Source organism: Primulina tabacum, chromosome 14, assembly GCF_025594145.1.
Source record: "Primulina tabacum isolate GXHZ01 chromosome 14, ASM2559414v2, whole genome shotgun sequence".
NCBI classification, from domain to species: Eukaryota; Viridiplantae; Streptophyta; class Magnoliopsida; order Lamiales; family Gesneriaceae; genus Primulina; species Primulina tabacum.
The window spans coordinates 20,860,329-20,886,695 of record NC_134563.1 but is presented as its reverse complement, the minus strand read 5'-3'; the positions used below and the strand labels follow the sequence as shown (position 1 = coordinate 20,886,695).

Below are 26,367 nucleotides of genomic sequence, written 5' to 3'. Positions count from 1 at the left end.
TCATCAAAATCAAAATTTTTAGAATTTTAATACCCAACAAGAACAAATAATGAAATTCCGGGGACCACCCGTGGGAGGTAAGACAACTTATAATTATAAAAGCTACACGAGTACGTGATTACTCTTTATTGTCTACGAAAGGGAAAAAAAGCGTCAACTGAATTTGTAGGTGGACAAATTCTGGGCACCCCTTGCAAGTTAAAAATGTGCCTATTCTAATCAACTTCCAGAAGTTTCAGACTTCAGTGCAATTGTTCAGAAAAACCAAGCAATGATCGCCAAAAACAGATATACGAGTATCAAAATTATAGTTTTGTTGCTGCGTAGGCTTACATGTCAATGATAAAGCTCCCATCAATTACCAGCACAAGGACGCAGCAAGTTTTGAATTATGCAAGGTGGTGATGCTGTAGTTCTTGATGCCACATTTCAACAGAAGCTCAAGTTTATCTGTGCTCTTTCTTGCTCTTTTTGAGCATCATTGACACGTTTTCAATATAATCATGACCATCTCCATTTCCTCCAAGCCATTGCAGAGCTTCTGCTGCCGCGTCCTTTTCAGCTTGCTTCTTGTTGTTGCAAGGCTGCCCCATAATCTGCATCCCGTTGAATTGTACAGTTGCTTGAAACTGGTGGCTCTTCAGCTGCTTAGTAATGTAGACCGGTGTAACAGAGCCTGCTCGAGTAAGAAGCATCTGTAGCTGGCCCTTAGCATTATCACCCCCAGGGCCACTTTCTGACTTGTGTATCGAGGCAGGTTTTTGTGCTATTGCCGCAGCCATGAATGGGTTGGAGTGCCGTATTACCTGACGGTTGAACACAAATCTTCCACCGCACTGGTCTTCTGAGATCAGCAAACGTATCGCAGACACAAGTTCGTGTTGAAAATGCATGGCCGCCGTGGGATTAAGGAGCTGAATATAGATAACATCACAATTATGTAAATGATCAGGATTCAAATAATTGATTAATCAAGATGAATACCTAGCAAGAACAACAATCTATATTGATGAACTAAATAAACCATCGAAAAGAGAACAATAAGAGACATTCTGATTTTGCTAAATTTCCACTCACTTTGGTATTAATCAGTTCGTCAAGTTCTTTTCTCAAGCTCTGATATAGTTCAGCTGTAGCAGAATCTATGAAGAATTCCAAATATCCATCCAACATTTTCAAGTGGCCATCCTGTGAACCCAAAAAAATCTCTCATCAGCACCAGACTTGCAGATAAAAGCTGTCATAATCTTGAAAATCAACAAAATACCATAGTTTGGAAACATAATATTCAAAATCGAGAATTTACCATATCCCCTCGTAAGATTCTTCCACCAAATAATAGCAGCATTGAATCAGACACCGCTGTGGAATCCCGCAGAAAGACCGAGTTGAATTTAATTTTTTCATTGAAAACAAGCCATGGATATGGAATTCTCGAGTGACGTGAATTGGCTGAGTTCTAAGCCAATTTAACAGAGAGCACAGGAAAAACCAACATCAAACTATATATTTCAGTCTTCAAAGCAACAAAATGATACCAAGCAAGTGGAACACTTACAGAGTAAGTAAGTACATGACCATCTTCCATTGTTTTCAGGGAGAAGGATTTTTCATTGTGCTGTCAATGAATTTAAACCATGTCGTTGGAAATGAATAAAAAGTAAATTTTTTGTAAGCGAACTCTAGAAAACTAACTGGTCAAATTGCCGCATGCACAAAATGAGTTTATAAATATCATTCTACCAAAAGAAAAACAAAATATCACAGTACAAGACTTTATCAATCAGATTTCTTAAATTAGCAATGTAATTAAGTAGTTATGACACCCAACATAAGTGTTGCGCAGCATCGAAAACCAGGATGCAGGCTACAAGATTATTAACAGGAAAAAAAATGCATCATTACCAGATTATAGCTTACCACAACAGAGCATATTCCAGGAAACAAGCCATAACAAATAATTGCACGTAGAAGATGCTCATCATAGCTCCAGACATTCCATGTGGTTGGATTGCTATCCACAAGACCAGTATCCTTTAGTAAATTGTAAAATTCCTTACGAAGAGAATCAATAGCTGACATTGATTGTGCAGAAAGAAAATTATTCCAGCAATATTCGTAACCAGCGAGATCCCTATCGGCAACTTTCCAGCCTTCGTATGCCCGGACAAGAGCAAGATGGTCACTGAAATCATATGAAAATTGAGCTTTTGCTGCTTCTGCTAGCTAAACAAAAGAACCATATGTTACCAAAAATTCTAGAAAATGATCTATTCAAAACAGGAGCTCGCATAAATCCCACACAGATATTGAACTATAAAATAAAATTTAGTGAACTATAAACAAAGAAATGCTCCATTTGATTCCTTATGGTTAAAAGTTGACACGGCAAGATGTGAGGAAAATGTAGGATATTTGGTACTGCACTACTGCCAACATCTTCTCAGGATCCCATACAAAGGTTTATGTAAAGCCAGGCAATACTCTATGCATTTCTTTTGAGTGTGTTATTACTGTCTCGTTTTTTGGTTCAATTTTATTTTGTTCCTAGAAATATATTAGTCAACATAGTTACAAATCAAGAAATTCTTGATTTGTAAGTGACATACATCCTTCTTGTCCAATGGGGCTAGGAAAGGATCGCGAACACTTAGACCAGCAACAACACTTAATATTGGGTCCAGGCAATTAAATATTGCACCAAGTAAAAGCATTTTCCCTAGTTTTGGCTCCATTGGAAGCATTGCCAAGTAGTCTCCTGCAGAAGACAGAGCAAATCAATAAGAGAATAGAAACTTGTTCGGTATAAAATTAGGATGAGAAATCTTAGACTAATACATACCCAAAACAGTCAAATTTTCATTCTCATCCAACGCCCCAATGGTCTTTAGATAAACAATAGCATTTTGAACCTACCACCAAAAGTAATGCGAAAATTTAATATGACAATGTTAGCAAATGCAATTGTAAATATGTTTTCATTCATGCAGCTGATAAAACATATTGCCAGTGACAAAAGCAATTAAGTATACCGCAAGATACTCCGGAGACTGCAGAGCCTTAGATAAAAACCCAAAGATACTGCCAAGTTTCAGACTCTTGATTTGTAAACAAAGAGACTGTAAAGGAGTCCTTAGAATTTCTGGCAACTGATAATCTGCAAATCCATCATACACACATTTTGGATAAAGATGGTAACATATTCCCGGCTGAACACGTCCAGCTCTTCCCCTTCGCTGGTAATAGATGGATTGTTAGATGGAGAAAAAGAAAAATAATACATACATACATATATATAGAGAGAAAGAGAGAGGAATCAGTACAGAAAAGCAATAGAAGTTCTAATAGATCACTGCACCTTCTTGCAGCTATTTAAATATCAGTTGAAGCACCTTCTTGCCTATTAACCAGTGAAATCAGTTGCCACTTCGCAATCTATTATAGATGTCACTATTCATCAAATTTAAAAATCCAAGCTATGATTGGCCACATCAAGGATGTGCTGGAACATTGCTATACTAATCAGGAAAAGGTGGAACATTCACAAACATTCGCCAACATTTTAGCAAAATACAAAGCCAAGGGTAAAGATAACTGTCTTCACATCCCTCATACTATGAAATATAGTGTTTATTTGTCAATGACTGGCCACACGTAAATTAAATTTACAGCTTTTCCCACAAGTTAGCTTCCATCTCCCCAAACAAAAAAGATGATATAATCTAACAGTGCAAGGAAGAACCACTAACAGTATAACCTGAATAAGGATTGCAACAGAGCTGAGGGGATTTAAAACCAATAAAGGCTGAATGTAATATACATTTTAAACAGAAAAAGTCGGACATCAATAGAACATCTTCATTGACCTTATTTTTTTAATTGCGATTAAATGAAATCAGTTGCCACTTCGCAATCTATTATAGATGTCACTATTCATCAAATTTAAAAATCCAAGCTATGATTGGCCACATCAAGGATGTGCTGGAACATTGCTATACTAATCAGGAAAAGGTGGAACATTCACAAACATTCGCCAACATTTTAGCAAAATACAAAGCCAAGGGTATACTATGAAATATAGTGTTTATTTGTCAATGACTGGCCACACGTAAAATAAATTTACAGCTTTTCCCACAAGTTAACTTCCATCTCCCCAAACAAAAAAGATGATATAATCTAACAGTGCAAGGAAGAACCACTAACAGTATAACCTGAATAAGGATTGCAACAGAGCTGAGGGGATTTAAAACCAATAAAGGCTGAATGTAATATACCTTTTAAACAGAAAAAGTCGGACATCAATAGAACATCTCCATTGACCTTATTTTTTTAATTGCGATTAAATACTGGATATAATTTAATTTACTAGTAGTTCAAAAGCACATGAATAATAGTTCCGTATATACTCCTAGTCCTGGCATCACTTCACCGCATAACACATCTGGTATCCATATGTGATGCGAAACAAGTGGAACTACTTTCCACCGACAGTGACTTGTGCTCTAGCAGAATAACTCATTGCTAGCTTGACTCTCCTACCACGTCATAGCAACCTCATTTAAGATAAGGCTATTAAAGAAAGTGAGACATTTAATAACGATGTTTCTCATGCTCATCGTCAAACAAAACAAACAACTCATAATGTTAAACAATCCATTTAAATCTGATACAAACTCAGTCCAAGGGTCCACCCCAACTTTCACGTTCCAATATGTGGACACAACAGAAAATGGTAATCATGTATGGCTTGTCGCTAATTATATCAGTACTCGTCTAAAAATGCAAAATCATGCATTTAGAATACCAGGCTAGTATAGAGACATTTTCAAATGCTGATCACATTGCTCAAAAGCTATAAGTTTTTAGTTTATATTAAAACCTATAAAATAGGACATGAGAAATTTTCATATAAAATAACAAAATAATTGGTAATGTTCGGAAAAACAAAATGCAGATCCTGAATGATTCACAATATTAAACAAAGTTAACCTGAATATTTACTTACTTGTTTAGCTGAGCCCTTCGAAATCCAGGAAGGAAGAAGACAAGGGGTGTTATTTAGTGCATCGTATGATGACTCTTTTGATTTTCCACAATCGATAACAAAAACCACATCGTCAATTGTAATGCTTGTTTCAGCAATATTGGTAGCTAAAACGATCTTCCTTACTCCATCTTCAGGTTTGTCAAAAATCAATTTCTTCCGTCATTGCAGGAAGAAACAAAATAAGCAAAGAATGAAGAGCAAAAATAAAAGCAATTAAAAAAGATAAAACACGAAGTTCATTTGAGTAAATGAACGATGTAACACTATATCAAGAATAACATAAAAATGGATCACTGATGGCATTCAGGAGTAAGAAAATATCTTATGTCAATCGGCCAAAATAGGAATAACAGAAGGCAGTTGGTTATGAAATTTCAACTAGTAAAGAAACGAGATTATTTGTACACCCTTCAATTGGTCTAAAAATGTTACTTTGTCAGGGCCTACCAAGCAGCATTACGAACAGGAAAAATGCGAAAGCAATTCCATGTGCCAAGTTCTAGAGTAGGATCAAGCATTGGAAAGAGATCGTGAACTTTCCTAATTATCAGCTTACATGACAAAAGATAATGAAAGACCAATAGGGAAAAGGACAAAATTTAGTTCGTCATAATTATAACTTTCTTATTTTATGTTGTGGCAGCTGCACAGAAAAAACAAAAATGCCAGTCACATAGTGGTTAACATAGGTGTGGGAGAACCATTGGAAACTTAGCAATGGAACACCAGGTTAATATGAATCTGAATTATCAATAGAAGATTCAATGATAGGGAAAAAAAGGTAGAGGCCACCAAGTTCATGGTGAATGATGAACCAATTCTATGTATGTTGACAAAATGTGGCTATAATAAGCATACTGACAACTTCAATGATGGCAAAGTAGACCAAACCATAATTCAAGAAATAATAACTCAATTACCTGCTCTGAACATGCCATAGAACCGTGGCATGCTAACAGTAAAACTCTGCTTGTATCTCCCAGTATAGGATGAGTTTGAAGCTTATCCTTTAGAGCACTTATGTCATCCCACCCAGTCAAAAAAACTAAAATAGCACCCGGTGTTTCATTCTCACATATATTGCACAGAAGGTATTCTATGAGGTTGAAACCAAGTGAATCAGGATTCCAGCAAGATAAAGACTCTTGTGTCTTAGAAGTATAATCCTTGAACTCAGTAGTGCTAAGTGCATCCTGATTCAGTTTCCAAGCAATTTATGATATCAGCGAAAGGACAATATCATATAAGCAACGCAGACAGCAGAGAAACCAGAACACCTCAACTGCAGAAAAAAATCGGCTCTTTCTCTTTCTTGTCGATTCTTTGCTCATCTTCCACACCTTGCTAACACCAAAATCGTCTATCTGATTATGAGGGGTTAATTGGTATCCCAAAGTCTCCAAAATGCTTTCCAAGAAATGATGTCGTACAGGATAAGTAAAACCCTGCATTAAACACGAGAAAACATTCAGGATAACTTCATTTTTAGTGAAATAACTTTCTGAGAAATGAATTCGTAAAGAAAAAATTAAAAGCATTACCGCTCAACAACCCGTTCCAAATTTCTCTGCCCTAGAAAAGTACATCAAGGTGCCCTAAACTACTAGCCCTCTGCCTGGATTTATTTTCCAGACATGTTTCTAATCCATCTCATTTTCATTTTCTTTTCCAAAACTACAATTTCATTTAATTATCGCCTCTCCAACTTAACACTTACCTTTAAATCATCTTTGCATCATTCCCAAAATACTCCACATGATGTGATTTCGTTACTCCATGTTCTCAACAGGCATAAAATACATATATAAGAAAAATGTCTCAACATAAAAAAAAAATTTAAAATACATCGCATTATCTAATGCAGTATCCAAAACAGATCTCCAGAACACATATCTTTGAAATACCAGAAATTCAGATAATTTTGTCAAGCACATCTTTGAAAGCAGAAGATATTTATCACTAAATAAAATGCTACGACTATAACTTCCAGCAACAAAACCTTTAAGCTTCATACCATAAAGTGTAAGATACTTCCAAACACTAGCATAACACATGGGTATAAGTATAACTACTTAAAGATATGGTAAAAAAGAGATGGATCTGGATGACTAAGATATTTGAGCCAAAAAAATCAGCCCACGCACACGGACAAGAGAAAATACTAAATCCTCACCGGGATGTGTACCACTGTAGCCCCACTGAAGTACGATGAGAAGATATCTACATCTAAGGTCGCACTCATTAAGATAAGCCTTAATTCTGGTCGAAGAGGAAGCAAATCTTTCAAAACAACCAGCAGAAAATCTGTTCATCAAACATTCATAACTGTAAAGAGAAATATGGGACAGAATTTCATTTACAAAGTGCAATAATGCAATGAATACCTTCATTTATGCCACGCTCATGAATTTCATCCATGATAACATGTGTTACATTCTTCAAATTTTTATCAACTAATAATCTACGCAACAGAATGCCAGTTGTGCAGAAAAGGAGGCGGGTATCCCTTCCTTTGATACCCTCTAGCCGCACTTTAAATCCAACCTATAAAACATGAGGTAAAAAGAAGAGATATACTAAACGCCGTAGCCAGAAATGATAAAATAAAACTCATTGTGCAAGACTGGAGGACTCACTGTTTCCCCCAATTTCTCCATCCTCTCGGTGGCTATCCTCTCAGAGACTGACATGACAGATAATCTCCTAGGCTGACTGCATAAAATATTGCACATGGCCCCACGCATAGATTCAATTTCAGACTCGAGAATAAACTGTGGAATCTGCGTCGTCTTCCCACAGCCAGTTTCACCAGAGATAATGACAATCTAAAATTCAATATTCCCACCAATTAATATCCCAATCAAGAATTATATAAAATAAAATAAATGAAAAGGAGTAACCACTCTATTGTCGCATGATGTAATCAGAGCCAAGTGCACATAATGGTGGCATTTGGTTGAGATTTTGTTTCACCTCAAATTGATTCAACTAAAGATATTTTACAAAATCAAATTGCATTGTTTTGGCAAAACTTTGATAATTTGATGGTTGATGTCATATTTAATAAAGTGAAACGTCCCGATCAAGTGAAAAATAAATTGTTAAAAAGAGAGGAAAGAAAATTGTGTATTGGGTAACAATTATGTCTTATACAGTTATTTGAACTGGCGGATAATTGTTTGCCAAATTTGAAATGTACAGATAAAATCAAAAAATTATAAATTTTTAGGTGAATTGAGTGGTCCGAACATATATAGCCAACATCATTATTGTAAAGTGCAAAACCAAATCAGGCAAGAATCTACAACTTGAGATGCATAGCTTGGCTAATCTTAGAAATGGAGATTCAAGTTCATTATTGCAGTGAATTCTACCCCACCCTTATAAATTTAGATTCATGTTTATGGAACTAATTACTAGATATGAACTAAATTTCTTTAAACTAAAGCTATGAACTCGGCACAAACTATGTTAATAATGATTTTTGATCTGCGCTCAATGAATTTTTTGGCTGATGGTAATTCATAACTTGGTATTTTTATAGCGCCACACTTAGATAATTTAGTCATTTATTTGCACGATTTGCTCCCTAATGTTGAGAGAGAAGAAAATACACAAGGAACTCTTCATAAATACCAAAGGACAAATAATAAAACAAAAATTTAACACTTGCGTAACTAGGACTGATGGAACAAAAGCTAGTGGATGAGCGATCCACAATACACCACAGCAATCACTAAACTACAAACTCTTCAGTAGCAAATAAAGCACCAATCCCTATGGTATGTTAATCGTCCAACTCGCTACTCTGAATCCGATCTTCTCCCATACTTCCTCCCACGAGTCTTCTTTATCATTGAAAATTCGATTGTTGCGCTCCATCCATGTCGACCAAAAAATACAATGAACAATAATGCACTAAAAATTCCTAAGGCCCTTCCCATTGATAAATCCCGGCTCCATGAGAAACATGTCTTTCGATCTGCTTGGAAAAGTCCACTCGAAGCCCAAGTGTTGCATAACTTTGATCTAAATACGACTCGTAAAAGAACAGTGTAACATAAGATGATCTTGATTTTCCTCATTTTCCTTGCACAAGTTACACCATTGAGGACTTAATACATGGCCCCACCGTCGTTTCTGCAAATTGTCACAAGTCTGCAATTTCCCCATAGCCACTATCCAAGAAAAAACCTTAACCTTATGTGGGATTGGTACTTGCAGATGTTATTGAAGTAGGGGAAAAAAGGAAAAGTATTAATCGGAAAGAATGAAGAGTAAAGAGAAGTAACAGAAAAAATACCTGAGGACTCCCCTAACCAAACCCGAACATCCACCGTACCCACACACAACCTTAATGAGTCTAAAACCCCTAAAAGAGTGGTGTACTCTCCCAACTCGATGTTGTTTAACCCTCTTCTGAACCGCACATCCCACTAAATGATTGAATTACCTTGAATAACAATGACGGAATAGAAATGGTTAATCGATTTATTAAAGGACGATGAGAGAAGAAAAAGATGAGGAAAACACGCTCGGAAAGACAACTCACCCACCCACCTATCCTCCCAAAATCGAATGAGATTCCCCCCCTTAAGCACCGTACCAATCAAGTGGTGACAAGTCGTATGAGATCGAGAAATAAACTTCCAACGACTTCTGAAGGTCGAGTTCCTTGCCAACCACACATCTCACCCATTATCTTGAAATCCATAAATGCTTCTCAAAACTTTTTTCCACAGTGAATCTTTTTCTACCGCGCATCGCCACCACCATTTCCCTAACAAAGCCATATTCCTCAGACTTATACTACCCAATCCTAAACCTCCCCTATCTTTCGGTTTGCTCACTTGTTCCCAATTAACGACATGGCAATGCGTCTCCCCATCGGCTCCGTCCCACAGAAAATTCCTCATCAATTTTTCCATTTGCTTCGCCACTCGGTTCGGTACCTTAAAAGAGAGACATAAAGTAAGTTGGCAGCGCGCTCAACACCGATTTAATCAATGTTAATCGACCGCCTCTTGATAGAAATGCCTTTTTTCCAACTTGCCAGTTTATGTGACACTTTTGAAACCACCGGTGGCCAAAATTCCATTTTCCTCGGATTCCCTCCCATCGATGCCCCGAGGTACTTAATCGGCCACTACTCTATCTTGCACCCAACTGCTACCGCAAACCCGTCAACCTCGTCATCCGAGTAGTTTAGTCCCAACACAACACTTTTTTCAAAGTTGATTCTCAGTCCCGATTTATTACAGAACAATTTAAGCAGTTCCACCACAGCCATCAAATGTCTCTCAGATTGGACTAGGAACAAAGTATCATCCGCAAATTGAATGTGTTAATTTTCTATTTTATCTCTCCCGACCACAAGTCCTCTCACAACGATTACCGTCTTAGCCTCATCTACCAATCTTCCCAAGCCATCAATCACTAAATTAAACAGAAAAGGGATAAGGGGCCTCCTTGTCTGAGGCCTCTTTTCCCTTTGAACTTCCCCCTTGGTCTTCCATTAATGAATATCGAGAACGAGACATTAGAGACGCATCCCTTAATCCACTTCCTCCACTTATCCCCAAACCCCTTCTTTTGAAGCACAAAATCTAAAAATCTCCAATCCACATTGTCATGTCTTTTCCAAATCAATTTTTTATCAATCCTTTTTTTTCCTTCTATACTCCTCTGAAGTTGGCTATGAGACAACAATCTGTTATATGTCTTCCTTTAATGAATGCGCACTGGTTTTCCGCTATTGTTTTGATCATTACTTTTTTCAAAATGTTCGTCAACACTTTTGCCAAAATTTTATACAAGCTCGTAATTAGAATGATTGGTCTAAAGTCTTTAACTTTCGTCGCATCTTGTTTCTTTGGGATAAGGCAAATGTAAGTTTCATTCGTAATTCCATTAACAATTCCTCCCTCAAAGAATACAGCAAACACTTTCATAAGATCAGCTTTAATCATATCTCAATTCTTTTGATATAAAGCCAAAGTAAAACCATCCGGCCCGGGAGCTTTGGAACCATCACATTCGAGCACCGCTCCACTGATCTCCTCCTCCGAGAAGGGCTGTTCCAACTGTTTGGCCTCAATCGTATCTATTGGCATCCACTCCAACCCTTCAAGACCCATTCCATCCCCTTCCGATTTTTTATAGAGATGTTCATAGAAACCGATGATTGTATTCTCAATCTCTACTTCTTCCGAGATCACTGACCCATCCTCCAACTCTATCTTATCTATCATTGCTCTGTTTCTTCGGTTTTTCAATAAGGAGTGGAAAAACTTAGAGTTTTGGTCTCCATCTTTGAGCCATTTAACTTTCGCTTTTTGACTCTCCATCTGGATCCTACGAATGGACAGAGTTTCCAGTTCACATATTTTTTTTTTGATAAGAAACTAGATATTATTAATAATAGAAGTTTTACAAAGCAAGCGGAAGAGTAATCCGCACGATGACAAAGAACACAACATATTATGCACTATCCTAGTAAGATCATGCCCATACATAATTCCAATCCCTAATTAATTCAGAAATGGACAAATGTTAAAATTCTTTAATAATGATTGTCCAGCTCGCGACCCTGAACTTTATTTTCTCCCAGACTTCGTATGTCGTGTCGGAATTGTCTTGAAAAATTCTTTTGTTTCTCTCCAACCATATAGACCAAAGCGTACAGTGTATGACAATTGGCAGGAAGCTCGTAAATTTTCTATTTGTAACTCCTCCCAGCTCCATGATTATCATATCTGCCGCGTTCCTCGGAAGTATCCACTGAAGACCCAACTCTATCAAGACTTTTGTCCAAATATCTCTTGCGAAATAGCAATGCACCAGCAAGTGGTCTTGATTTTCTTCTTGTCTCTGACATAACACGCACCACTGAGGACACAACATACATAGGGGCCACCTTCTTTGAATGGAATCACAAGTGGGAAGTTTCCCCAGAGCCACAATCCACGCGAAAACCCGTACTTTATGAGGGATCGGTACTTTCCAGATTCTTTCAAAGTAAGGAAAATAAGGAACAGATGAAAAAGGAAAGAATGAATTGTAAAATGATCGAACTGAGAACACTCCTGACTGGTCTCCCAACCAGACTCTAAAATCCCCCACACCCCTCTCTAGTCTAACCGAATCTAGAACCCCTAAAAGGTTAGTGAACTCACCCACTTCGACCTCATTTAACTCTCTTCTAAAACGAATGTCCCAATGAAAGATATGATTGGGTCCCTCAGAATGCGATGCCGGAAAGCTGTTAACCGGTTTGTTTGGAGTTGTGCAAATCCTATAAAGTGAAGGAAAACTCTCTGAAAATGACTCCCCCCCTCCCAAACATCTTCCCAAAATCGAATGATATTACCCTCTCTTAACACCACCCCAACCAAAGGAAGAAAAGCCGGGCAAGATCGAGAGATAAATTTCCACGGGCTTCTGAAAGTTGTGTTCCTTGCCAAACCCGCATCCCACCCATTTTCTTGAGTACCATAAATGCTTGTTATCACTTTTTTCCATAACGTATCTCCTTCCAACGACCCTCTCCACCACCATTTCCCCAACAATGCTCGATTTCTTAAACATATATTCCCCACACCCAATCCACCCCTGTCCTTAGGTTTAGTAACCTGTTTCCAGCTGACGATATGACAATGCTTATCCCCATGTGCACCATCCCACAAAAAATCCCTCATCAACTTTTCAATCAAGTTCTCAACCCATCTTGGCACTTTAAATAAAGACATGTAATATGATGGCAAAGCGCAACACTGACTGTATCAAAACCAATCTTCCCCCTCTTGAGAGGAAGGCTTTTTTCCATGAAGCTAGTTTCCTTGCCATTTTGATAAGACCGGTTCCCAAAAGTCTATCTTCGATGGATCACCACCCATTGGAACCCCTAGGTACTTTATTGGCAAGATATCTTTTTTACATCCAATTTCCTGTGCCAAAGCATCAACTTCATCATCCGGATAGTTAACTCCCACAACCAGACTTTTTTCCAAGTTTATTTTCAAACCCGATTGAAGACCGAAGTAATTAAGTATATCCACTAATGCGACTACATGCCTCTTCGTCTGAACCAAAAATAGAGTATCATCCGCAAACTGAATGTGCGATATCTCCAATTTCCTTCTCCCAACTTCGAGTCCTTTTACTTCATTCAATCCCTTGGCCTTATCAACCATTCTACCCAAAACATCAACTACTAAATTAAACAGGAAAGGGGACAATGGATCCCCCTGTCGAAGTCCTCGCTCCCCCTTGAATTTTCCCCTCGGCCTTCCATTAATGAAAATCGAAAAAGACACACTCGAAACACATCCCCTAATCTACCTCCTCCATCTTTCCCCAAACCCTTTCATATTCAAGACATAATCCAGAAATCTCCAATCAACATTGTCATATGCTTTTTCCAAATCAACTTTGAGAATCCATCCTTTTTTATGTTTCCTTCGATAGTCCTCCACCACCTCATTCGCAATTAGGCAACAATCCAGAATCTGTTTCCCCTTAATAAAAGCACATTGTGTCTCCTTGACAGTTCTATCCAAGACTTTCTTAATTCTGTTAGTCAACACTTTTGCCACTATCTTGTACAAACTCTTCGTGAGACTAATTGCCTCTCTTCGCTCTTCATGTAGGTTGTCGGACCAATTTTCCCCCGCCTCTCTCGCGTCCATCTGTGTAATTTTATTTCACGGCTCCGTAATTCTGACATTTACATCTCCAAAGACATATTTATTCCATTTGGAAACCTCTTTTTTTATTTCTTTTAGTTTCTTCATTAACTTGTATCCTTCCCACCCTGAGTGTTCCCACCGTTCCACCATGTTGCGACTGACTCTTTAAACTTATTGTGCAACAACCAAACATTCTCGAATTTGAACGGAGTTGGACCCCATTTCAACTTCGTAGTGTCCAATACAATCGGGTAATGATCCGAACTAATTCTCAGCAGCACCGTCTGTCTGAAAGTGGGGAAAATGTCCTTCCAACCCCCTGAGATAAGGAACCTGTCTAATCTGCAACATATCGGGTTGGCCATGAAGTTTGACCAAATGAACTTTGCATTTAGTAAAGAAAGGTTTTGTAGACCCAATTCCTCGATCAGATTATCAAAGCAGTACATACTTTTGGTATAAGAGGTGCAATTCATCTTTTTGCTCAAGTTTCTAACCACGTTAAAGTCTCCTCCGACGCACCACTTGTCCCCACAAATAGAGTACAAACCTGCTAGTTCATCCCAAAAAAATCTCTATCCCTTGGCTTGCATGGGCCGTAAACGGCTGAGAACCACCATTTAGTCTCTTCTTTCCACTGGATTTCAATAGACACCGAAAAATTCCCAATCATATTGTCACTTACCAAGACCACTCTTGGATCCCACATCACTAGAATACCTCCTGATCTTCCTTCCGCTGGTAAACTCAGCCAATCCACGAATCTTGATTTCCATAAACTTGCAACGAAGCGACGACCCACTACAATGTTCTTAGTCTCTAACACCACAACAATGTCCGGGTCTTCCTTACGTATAACCGTACGTACTACTTCGCTCCTTTTCGCCTACCCTCCCCCCTAATATTCCAAGAGCAAATCTTCATATCAACCGATTCGATCCCTTCGAAGTCGATCCTTTCTCATAATTGATCCCACACTTCAGCCTACCAAGTTCTCTGCTTAACTTGCCCGTTGACTTGCTGAGTTCTTCCTTGGTTGTAGATTTAGAACCCACATCCTGATTTTCCTTATGGCATTTAAATTTACCTCCACTTCATTCCCTATGGAAGTTTCTCTCTCGGAACCCGGCTTGTCATGTACTCTTGATTGCACCCCTCCTAATAACCCACTAGACAGCCCCATAACGGAGAAAGACGCAGGTAGGATAGAATGAAGTTGAATGAATGATTAAGACTCGATGAATGGAAATAGGAAAGTACCTTGCCCACTAAAGAATTAGTGTTTTCAAAAATAGAAGGCTCTTTCTTGGGTAGAATTTCTTCCTCTTGTGAGAACAGCCCCTGAATGTCCACTTTATCTGTATCGTTATTTGCCAAAGGCTCTGTCTGACAAGATATTTGGCTACCAGACTCTGTGGAGTAAAATCCATCGTCCAATAGGTCGTCATCTGGTTCATCGAAATGTAGTTCTTCATTGTCATCCAGATCGATTTCCCCTGTCTTACTTAAATCCTCCCTGTTCAATTCATCAGCCTTCAACCTTCCTCTGACTTCAGTAAGTTCCGTATCCTCTTTAGTAGCTTTGTTACTTCTTCTGCAGCAACTCTGTCCGTAAGTATGCAATATAGTATTTAGTCCAGTATCGCTCTTTCTTTGGTCCCTGTCCTCAGTTTCTCTGTTGGATATATAATGGATGGGAGATCTTCTGAACTCCTCGATTTGTTTTGATGAAATTCTTTGTAATATTTTTTCCACCATTCTTCCCATCGGTTGGACTGCCGGCAAGCTCTTTTCTGATGTCCCTTCTTCTACTCTGTTCGTAGACTTAATATCATGCACGGCTTCGTTTCTTTCCTTGTGACAGTATGTGGACTCCCCATTATCTTCAATGTTCTTGCAAATATTTGAGTTTCCCGACCCTGCCACAGTCCGCTGGCCATTAACCACGAATTGGGCATAAGTTTGTTTTTCGCAAATCTTGTAAGCCTCTAGATCAAAGGATTCAACGCCAATTGTAAGTTCCGTATTTTCCCCGTTTAAGAGTATCATCATTATTATGGATAATCCATCTTTTGTTCCTTTAACAGTTTAACCTTTATCTTGGCTGCCCCTAAGTCTCGGAAAATTATCGTATCGTCGCTTACCTCCACCAAACCCCCACATTGAACCCCGATCGCTTTGAAGTTATCATGCGACCATAAGTTCCATGGTAATCCAAAAATCCTAATCCAGCTGTTGCAACAATTGTAAACCGTATACGTTGAGTTGATATTTGGCCTCCATTCCTCAAAATCTAAAGCCACTCCATAGTCGAAAAATCCTCTTTTCAAGTTAAGATAATAAGAAAATTCCTTCGGGTATGCAGGCCACGAAACTGCTTTGTTAGCTTGAAACGGATGTAATTCGATCCTCCTCTTGACGTCTTTGCCTAATACCATTTCAATCTGCTCCCACGATATCTGCTCGCACGATACGTTAACCCTTCCTTTAGTGACAATAAGGGCTTCATTCCAGTTTATTTATATTATTTTCCTGCCACTGGCCTCCGTGATCTTCTTCAATCCTCGGCTGTAAGCCCATTCTTCATTCTTATATGGCTGTCGAGTGCGTGTAATTCTGATTGGGGCACTTCCATGATCAAAAGGAGTTTGGTCCAGCCTCTGAGAATTCCCTGACAATAGCTTAATGAGGATGTCTGATATCCTTATCCACCCTTGAGACTTTAAACTGCTTGGCACAATGATAATCTGTTTCTTTCCCATCATATTAAATCTTGAAATCTCTAGGAATCAGCCTCTCCTGTTGACAAATCGATGTATGATGATTATCGCATTCCGGCCCCATACCGGTAAAAATGCATGCATGAATGGGGATTGTGAATGAAATTCCTGAGTTTTGAACTGAACCAACAAGCTTCATCTTGATCTAAGTCCAGTAAATAGCTCGCATTCCTTGTTCTTTCAGACCACTGAATCGAAGAGCCTCCGTTAACCAACTTAAATGAAAACATCTTAAACTCAATCTTAACCACTTCTTCTCTATCCATTGGCTTAACGGCATGTTTCATTTGCCCACTGGACCTGGCTTGCATGTCGATACTATGCCTGGAAAGAAGACACATACCCGAAAACGAAAAGTTGCGGAAGGAGTCAATGCAACTATCAAACAGGAATCGCCGAAGACTCTTGGTAAATGTATTGCTGAAGACGATAGCTAACGAGTAAAGTGTTAATGATAGTTAGCTCCAAAGATCCAACCCAGACGCGAAATAAGGGGAATATTGTGTAGAAAAGGAAGCGCTTAGGTGTGCACGGAATAATGAACAAAAGGTAACACTAGTTATCGGCGACCGGTGAATGGCGCCGGACCCGAGAGGCTGATGCGAACAAAGGTGTTAATTATTGGGATGCAGTAAGGGAAACTAAAGGGAGATCGATGATGAGGAAAGCGGATGGTAGAGACCATTTTTTAAAAATTCTCTCACTACATTTCAAACGGTATTAACAAAACTTTGATTTAGAATACACATTTACTTATCATGACCTAGTGCAGTAGTGGTACTACAATTTGACAATCCATTTTCCAAGTATGGTGGGCAGACTCCAAGTTAAATAGCTCTGAGGGGATGAGTTATGGTAAATGTTGATAGCGAGTAAATTGCTCAAAATTGAAATTGTCGAGAAATAAAATTATAGGACCAAACTTTAAATGTTATACCAAAGTTAAAACTGGTGACAACGATTTGATTCAAATATATTAAATCGTACAAAAGCTCAAACGCCACATTTTAATTGTTATACCAGTATGGACAACTGCATCTTAAACAATAATCCTCCCAATAATTCTACTAACTCGCAACTAAAGAGAATTAAATACATGACCTTAATTTTGACATCAAAAGTAAAACTGACTGTGTGATGCTAAACCAACTAGAGTGTTTCGATCAATAAACCAGCAATATTATTCACACCCAACTACTTCAATTAAAAGGTTAGATACTTAGATTTGTTATACAAAAATTATTTTTCAGCTAAAAACATGAATCAGGAAACAGACAAAAGGTAAACTTAAATAATCATCTACCACGAGAGTTATCCTAGTGATAGCACCTACGAACTTTCGCAAACATACTTATCAAATAAACAAGGCATCATGGTTAGCATTGTCTTGCTGTAATAATGGGTAAGTTCAGCAGTCTTAACTAGTCAAGTGCAAAACAACTTTCATTAACAAATGAAACAAAGATAAGCATCACTTTGAGAGTTCGTCAGAATGCTGCCAAATAAATATTTTGTCGTATACAAGTTTGTAATCAACACAGCCAAATTTTGTGTACCTGGTTTTGGGAAATGACACTTAAAATGGTGTCTTTCTCTTTATAAGCTGGGAGACTACGACGAAATTCCAAAATTTTTCTGCCTTCAGTAGATTCCTGTAGAAATTGATATTTTTTACCCAAAAAATTGCACCATTATTTTTATCAATCATTAATACAAGAAACCATTATACTTTGCAGAAGTTGACATATAAAAATCAAAGATATTTAGACAATTTTAAAAAATATATAACAGGTGAAAAAGATGAAAACATTAAATTAAAATCAAATATAATACTGCATGGAATAAAAATGTTCTCAAAAGTCCACAAAAAAGCAGGTATAATGAAGTTGCACTTTTCATAAAAGTAATAGAGTTACATATATCCATAACAATGTAAAAACCTACGGAAAGAAGAGTATCGGCATAGAAGGTCATATTTATAAGTTGCACAAACAAGAATATGTCAACGAACCAACAGAGGCGCACAAAGTTCAGTAACAATAGTTTTTTTAAAAAAAGATAAATCCATCTTATTTAAAACCAAAAACGACATAAGTAGGAGGACTAGGCCAAGACCTCTAAAGGACCGAAATACAAAACCAAACAAGATTATGCAGTGCCCTAGGGGTTACAACCAAACATCTCTGTGCCATTACTAAGTGATCCTGGAAGAAGTACGTAAGTATGGCCACCCTATCCGATCAGTAACGATAATTACCATTCTACTTTATATACTTTCAGTTTTTAGTTCTGGTAGTAATATTTTTTTATCATTTTATTGATACAATGTCAACATGTCTGATTATATATCCTAGCAAATTTCTTTCTTTCCTTTCCCTTTTTTTGTGATGTGCTTTTACCGGCTTCCACTCTTAACATATCACACTTCATTTTGTAATACTTCAGGAAAATGGAACTAATCTTACGATATCTGACTCAGAAATTCTAAGTGTTTCAATTGCTTTCCCAAATTATATTACATCCCAGAACTGAATTTCAGTACATCCCATTTCATTTACTAAGATTCAAAGTAATAAATAAGCATCGTACAAAATTCAATCAGAATCCAGGTGGCAAAAAATTTATGGAGCTGATAATAAGTATGCTATGAAAAGCAATATACAATCTAAATTGGCCGAGGCAGTGAGACCTGCCAAGTTTGTTGCTTGTCGCGCATTTGCAAACTTTTTCTCCACAAATTTCTCTCATCATTGGGCTTACAATGTGGAAATGGCTCTGGATTCTCAAAAAGATCATCAGTAACAATAGTAGCATCACTGCTTGATCCAGAAAACATATTCCTGCTCGTAGGCTTTTCAGAAATGTAATTCACAAGATGGCAATGCACACGCTTTTGCAATCCCGGCGACAAGATCACCTAAAAATTTCTCAAATAATTGAGAACATATAAACAACGAGCATTGATTTGTAGATGAGTGTGGAGAAGTTTCTTTCAACGTTCAGTTTTTTTGACGAAGATGTTGAAATGTTTTGCAAAATCAAAAGAACAGATTAGAAACCTCCGTAATAATCAACAAAGATATAAGAACATCACCAGCGTAAATGAGTTAGTAACTAAAAGTAAAGATTTATTAAGTTTAGCAAATGAAATTAAAGTAATTCAGAATGTTTGGCAGAATCAAGCATCAATGTTATTTTTAAAAACAGCATGCAAGAAATATTCATGGAAAATACCTCTCTCTGGGGCCGCTTCTCATCGAGATCAAACCTATAGTTGGGCAAAGGAACTTTACTGACAACAACGGCTTTCACATAAAGGTGGCTGAAAAAATCAATGTTGTGGCACTAATCCTCAATGCTTCATTTAGAAATAGAAATATATATGCGAGTCAGTCCAAAGGATACCTATATAAATCCATTCTGCTTGCTAATGCTGCTATTTGCTCATAATCACGTCTATCTTTTCTCTCTCTTGATACTAACTCCTGCTTATCCTTATCGCATAAAAGAGTCTCCAACTTTCTCTTCCATACATCAATATTATCCGAGGAAGAAGCATCCTGAACAACAAGAAAGTTTAGAACCAGCGATTATTGTTATACAAAAACTAAAGAGGAAATTAAGTGCAGATCTTAAGTTGTAAATCAGAAGTGAGATCTAAATTTATATTTTCTGAACAACAAGCAGCACATCTGATGAGTACGGTGAACTACCATCTCCACACATACTAATGCCTTCCCTGCCCTACTCCCTATAATGCAGGCAAGTTTTAAGCTTTACACTACAAAACAAATACCATCCACTGCAAAATGTGGGCGGAATCTGACTCTTACCTCTCGCTTTAGTTGGGCTGGCTAGCTGGCTTCCTTATGGAGCCAAATCAGAGTATGTTATCGTCAGTTTTCACAGGATTAATTTGATAACTTCAGAAGGAATTTGGAGTTAGGGGACGAGCTTTAGATATATTCGCAATATTTTTTACGAGCACAACTTGCCCTGGACTCCTTCACAATTTTTCTGTACAAATATAATTCTATACGACGTAGCCGCCAAACTGAAAAGGGAGAAAACGTCTAATGTCTTTAAGCAGTTGATGGTACCTCAGTTCTTTTAATTGCAGTTTTTTAATTCCTAATTTATGAATAATTTAGCATGGAAACTTGGTCCTGATGCTTTTTAACATATACACAAAAAAACAACCAAAGGCCCTCAGGGACAAATACAAGGACTCAACAGTGAATTTCTGCAGCAGGAAATCCACCTGCAATAACTGACACCATGCAATCTGCAGCAGGAAATCCACCTGCAATAACTGACACCATGCAAAGTGTGCGAGCTAGTTACGTTAAAAAAACTCATCATATTTTAGTGTATTCTAAGGCACCAGCCACCACATATTCCACTCAGACCAGCATGCACATTAAGCCTTTGAGGTTAGTTAAATGCATTAGAAAGTAGCGAACAGATTAAAATGCTCAATTTGAAAAATGGCAGGTGAAACACAAAGACAACTTATACTACCAAGATTTAATCTAACTCGAGCTTCAATCAAGCTCATAAAATCATTGATTAAATTTTCGTTACGTTTCCAGATAGAGTTTTTCTTCAGCCTTCAAGTAAATATAAACCACAAAGCGGAGTAATTTTCGAGGATAGTTTTAAGCAAAAAAAAAAATCCATCTTGATTTATTAAACAAAATTTCTAAGTTATTTCCCAATCATATCGCGACAAAAAAAAAATTCAATCCATGCACCCAATTGCACCAGATGACCAGAATAACAAGGAAAAAAGATCAACTCACAATTCGTTGCTATTTTCCAAAAATAACAAATTTATAAGGAATAAACTTCAAGATAACAAAGGTATAGAAAGGTGGATATACATAAAACTTACAGGCTGCGTCAAACACTCAAATTCACCATAAGAGTATTCATCAGACCCCTCAACAGATCGAGACATTCTCTTCAGCTGCCGAGATTGATGAGGCAGAAAGTGAGGCTAAGAATCGACAGCATTATTATTAGCAATAGTATCAACGTTTAGAGTACAATACGAAATCCCTCGGTATCACCGCAAGTACTTAAATTTGTAGTCTTGGAATCTCTTACAGAGCAGGGCGTTGGTTGGTAGGAGCGCACATACTGCCGTCTGAAGACATCCGAAGATTCTTCATCGCTAAGCATAACAGCGGAGGAGGCCGTCGTGGTGGAGCGGCAGTGGAGAGGGGTGGGGTTTGGGGTTTATGGTACTAAATGTTGGGGGATAATTGAAGAGAAATGAAGTTTATGCAACTGGAACTGATGCACTGTGGTGCCGACGGCAAGGGTGGCTGTCCAGCCGGTCCCGGGATTCACGGCGGCCGGTGGGCCGCGTGGGTAAAATCTGTGGAATTGGAATAATAAGTAATGGCGGTAAATCTGTAAAACACTGAGCCCAACCAAGCAAACAAGAGATTGGAGTCCTAAGTAATAGTAATAGACCACGAGTACGGTTCGGAATCACCGGTTACACGGTTCGGAAGCTCTCAACCTTTAAATATAACCTTCATTTAATGGTTCCCGGGACGGTTCATCGTGATTACGTTTTGATCTATATATTTTTTTAAAAAAATTAATTTCAAATCTAATTTTATTTCAAAATAAAAAATTCATTCAAATGTTTAAAAATCTTTAAATTAAAATTAATAATACAAAGTAAAAAAAAGTCACTTCTGATACATTGTGAAATATTTCAAATTGAGTAGGTTTCTTGTGAGACGATTTCGCTAAGCTTTATTTGTGAGACGGGTCAACCCTACCGATATTCACAATAAAAAAAATAATGTTCTTAGCATAAAAGTAATATTTTTTCATGGATGAGCCCAAATAAAATATTTGTCTCACACAATACGACCCGTGAGATCGTCTCACACAAATTTTTGCTTTTCAAATTTTGAAGTCAAATTTGATCGTGGCACAATTTCAAAATTTGAAAAGTTCTTTAATAATTTAAATTTTATTATTTTATTTAAGATTACATTTTATTAATTTTAAAATACATAATGTTGTATCATAAAAAATCACTTACTATTGTCCAAATATTTGCATTTGAAATATTTTCAATTTTTATATGATGTCATGTTTGAAATTAATAAACGATGTCATGTGTTCCTACTTGAATGTCTTATTATTGAGTGACATTTTCACGTATCATGTTAAGCAACTAAAGCATCAGCACACTTTGGCCACTAGCCCGGTTGTTGAAGAAATTGTTATACCATCACGAAAACTTGCCAACTTCAGGCATAACCCGATAGTGATGTGATTTTACCGCCATCCATTATCTCGCTGGCGTATACGCAAACCGATTATTATTATAATATGTGGTGATACTTTTCAAAAAATGCTTATTCTTTTGTGCATTACAAACTTTTGGATTGTTGGTAATAGTACCATAAGCTCTTGCAAGACATTTCTCATACTCGGTTGATCATATCACCTTTACGAGAGACATTATTCTTTTCGCATACTCTCATCATCCTTAAGATTAATATTTACTATCTCGGGTTGCATTGCCTCTGGTGGAAATTGAGGGCCTAGTCTTTGAAATTGGTGTTGTGGGCTCTCTATAAGATCACGATTCTCCAAAACCCACAAGTCTGATTTGCTTGACGAAATGTTCGGTGGTGGTGGAGGAGAAAAAATATGAGAAGGAGGCGACATCATAAATGGTCACCCATTGAAGCATAATTGAAACAGTCCTCGCTCTTACTTTAAGTAAATAATACTATGAATTTTTTTATACACACATATATATAGTCGAAACTATACTTATAAAAATCAATCCTTAAATCATGAATGCAGCTAAACATGTACTGTAAATCGCTGTAAAACATGTATCATGTAATCATTCAGGTGATAGCAATAAAACATTTAAAACATGCAAACTTACAGACATGAGTCTTGAAGACTGAGCCGCAGAAGCTGGCGGTGGCACAACCATACACAGAACCCTTACTCTGATACCAACTGAGAGATCTACTACGTAAAAGACTACTAGAATTTTTTTTGTTTTTTGAAAACTCACTTTCTAAAATATACATCTTTAAGCATGCATGAGATAAAAGCTGAAAATTTCATATTTTAAAAATAAAATTAGTCAACCATCAGTAAAAACACTACACTTAAAAATATGATGAATGTCAAACCCTAGACTGTCGAGCAAAATAATTCAAAAGCGAAGCATGCATAAATCTTAAAAACCATCAACATATAACAAGAAAGCGTATAAAAATATCCAATGCAATCCAATCTCATAAACATGATGTGTGGAAAATACGGTCCTCGGGTTCGCGTGCACACATCCAACTCTACCTACTCAGTTTTCGACACCTCCAATCTCCTGATCAATAGGCTAACCTGCATGATTCACATCTAGTGAGTCTATTGACTCAACAAACCTGTAACGTATATGTAGTACCCGAAAAACCAATATGCGTAAATATGTGCATAATATCTATTATTTAATTTTAAATGATTAATATTTTAGGAATTTGTTGATTTAATTGCATTTAAATCATTTACGTTATTTTTATAAGGATTTTAAATCGCGTATTTCAAATTTTAACTTTTTAGATATATACGCAAGACCGGACCGGAGATAGGAAATCGGAGATGAATTTTATGATCCAAAAATATTCTTAAATTTATTCCGAGCTAAGAAATAATTTATTTTAATGAAATCAAGTGGATTTAAGTCTACTTTAATTAATTAATCACCAATTTAATTGTAGGCTTCTTAATAATCAAGATTATGCTTAATTAACCTTTTAATCAAGCTTATCTAACATAGGATTATACTTAGCAAAACTTAAACAAATCCTACACCAATTTGGGAAGACAAGTCTCGGTCCTCTCGACTCCACACAATCCCCAACTTGACACCATTTAACTCCCTCAACAACAAAACAAAGACCACCCATTCATCATGCATGTTTCCCCCCAACTTGACATCATTTACTCCTCCATGCACCACCTTATTTGACCACAAGCCTTCACCACCTTCTTCACTCCACCTAGCACGAAAATTCAGAAGAAAACTCATCCAATAATCGTGAGCCATCAAGAGAGAAAAGAGAGAAAACAAGCAAGAAAAGAGAATTCTGTCTCCGCCGCGCCGCGTTCGTCGTAATCGATTTGTTTTCGTTTCAAACAAATCCAATGCATGTATATATTATTTATTTGCTCTTCAATCAAGTTATATATCTATTTTTAAACCATTACATGTGCTTGATCTATGGCAAAACCGAAATCATGTCAAGAACTTTCGAAAAACATGGTACAGAATTTTCAGCTCTTCCCACATGCACTTCACGTTCTTTGTTGTTTTTGTGGTTACAGGGTTGGCTCGACTTCAAGGGACTCAAGGCTGATTTTAGATATGATATAGGGTGTGTTAGGAAGGGAGTTGTCGATTGGTTTCAGTCCTTCCCCCATTGCATCACGTTTTGGACAGCAACTCCCCAACATGTCATTTTGTGTCTCGATTTGCATGTTTATTGTCTAAGGTAAAGATTCTGATATTGGCTGCCCTAGAGGCTGTAGCCATGGTTAGAACCTTTCCTTGACACGTCTAGGATGTGACCAAGATTCCATTTCATGGCTTGGTTCATGGTCCCATCGGTTTTCAAAATAAACAAGAACAGCCCCCTTCGGTTTTAAAATTCTGGTTTTTTGTTGAGTGTGTTGAGTTTCGGTTTTTAGGTGTCAAGTGGGTTGTGGTTGGCTTCTAGCCCTTAACCATGACTCATACAACACCTTAGCATGTCTAGCATGGACCATGGTTAACCTCATAGCCATTGGATCCTTCATTTGACAGCAAAACAAGCAACGCCTCCACGCGTGCAATGTGTGTGTTCTCGAGTGAAGCTTGTATTGTCGTAGGTGTTGGCAGGAATTGTGTTTGGCCTAGGGCCCTTAGCCATGGTTCAAACCATACCTTCGGATGTTGGTAAGAGGCTCTGGTTGGTGGTTCAAGCCCCAATGGCCATTAGCCTTGAAAACGACGCAAGGAAGCGCAACAGCTGCTGCTGTAATTTTCTGGACAACAACTTTGCCTTCGGTTCAGATGTGTGTTTCGAGTTCTTGGTTGACTTTTAGCCTATGGCCTTGGACTGGACAGTGCCTTATTGAGTTAGGAAGGTCATGTTTTTGGCGGTTTGTGATTTGGTCAAGTTTAGAGGTCGTACAAGAATTTACAGTGCAATGTGCCAAAGTGACTCTCGAAAGAGCGTTTCATGATTTTGGCCTCCATGCACAACTTTCATGTATTACAGCCCTTGGTAATTATTTTCTAGTATTTTAGGTGTATTTTAATCATGACTAAATGATGATTTGATGTTGGTTCGGGTTGGTACAGAGTCATGGTTAAATATTAAGTTTGTTGGGCGTAATAGTCTCGTTTTTAGTTCGATTTTGAAGCGTTGGTCAAGATAAGTTATTTGCATGGTCAAGTCAAGTTATGTGCATGTTTTTCATGTTAGAATTAGGTCGCAGCGAGCCTGGGAACTATCCAACCCAAATTTGTAAAATAACTCAGGAATTTAATTATATTACGTGCATAAAAATATAAAATATTCATTTTTGAGATATATGCGATATTGCTTGTGGCCACCTCACGTTCATGGGATTGCAGCTTATCATGGGATTATTACTTCATCCGGTGGCTACTGACCGGTTCATGTTCATGTATGGGTACGGATATCCAGTCCAAGGGCTGTGATGATCTCTACCGCCCAGTATACTGTGGTTTAGTCTGATCAGACGATTCATTTCACGTTATGGGCCACTTGCGTAAAACATATTCTCAACAGAA

At 37.6% G+C, this 26,367-nt stretch overlaps 1 protein-coding gene across 6 annotated transcripts; it reads right to left on the bottom strand.

The window, feature by feature from the left end:
- LOC142523632 (DExH-box ATP-dependent RNA helicase DExH5, mitochondrial) lies at positions 1 to 22,012 on the bottom strand. 6 transcript variants are annotated; one of them, XM_075627336.1, is made up of 20 exons: positions 21,624 to 22,007; positions 21,409 to 21,513; positions 19,920 to 20,074; positions 19,749 to 19,836; positions 19,204 to 19,431; positions 18,071 to 18,166; positions 7,684 to 7,872; positions 7,432 to 7,591; positions 7,221 to 7,351; positions 6,325 to 6,492; positions 5,968 to 6,240; positions 5,006 to 5,200; positions 3,033 to 3,236; positions 2,843 to 2,912; positions 2,610 to 2,758; positions 1,921 to 2,226; positions 1,559 to 1,618; positions 1,307 to 1,459; positions 1,078 to 1,188; positions 1 to 914 (listed from the first exon to the last, which is right to left on the bottom strand). In XM_075627336.1, exons 1-20 carry the CDS (start codon positions 21,696 to 21,698, stop codon positions 447 to 449), a joined length of 3,384 nt encoding a protein of 1,127 aa, XP_075483451.1. In that variant the 5' UTR covers positions 21,699 to 22,007; the 3' UTR covers positions 1 to 446. The 6 variants fall into 6 exon arrangements, 4 of the variants coding, with proteins under 4 accessions (XP_075483451.1, XP_075483452.1, XP_075483453.1 ...); XM_075627337.1 differs by having other exon boundaries at positions 21,409 to 21,483; XR_012814789.1 differs by having other exon boundaries at positions 798 to 914; positions 1,307 to 1,362; positions 21,624 to 22,011.
- Positions 22,013 to 26,367: the final 4,355 nt, after the last annotated feature.

Coding starts and splice junctions, on each gene's coding strand:
- LOC142523632 (XM_075627336.1), bottom strand. CDS start 21,698: ATGCTTAGCGATGAAGAATCTTCGGATGTCTTCAGACGGCAGTATGTG. Junction 7,592..7,683: donor TGGAGAAATTGGGGGAAACA/GTGAGTCCTCCA, acceptor CATGTTTTATAG/GTTGGATTTAAAGTGCGGCT. Junction 6,493..7,220: donor CTACAGTGGTACACATCCCG/GTGAGGATTTAG, acceptor TGTTTAATGCAG/GGTTTTACTTATCCTGTACG.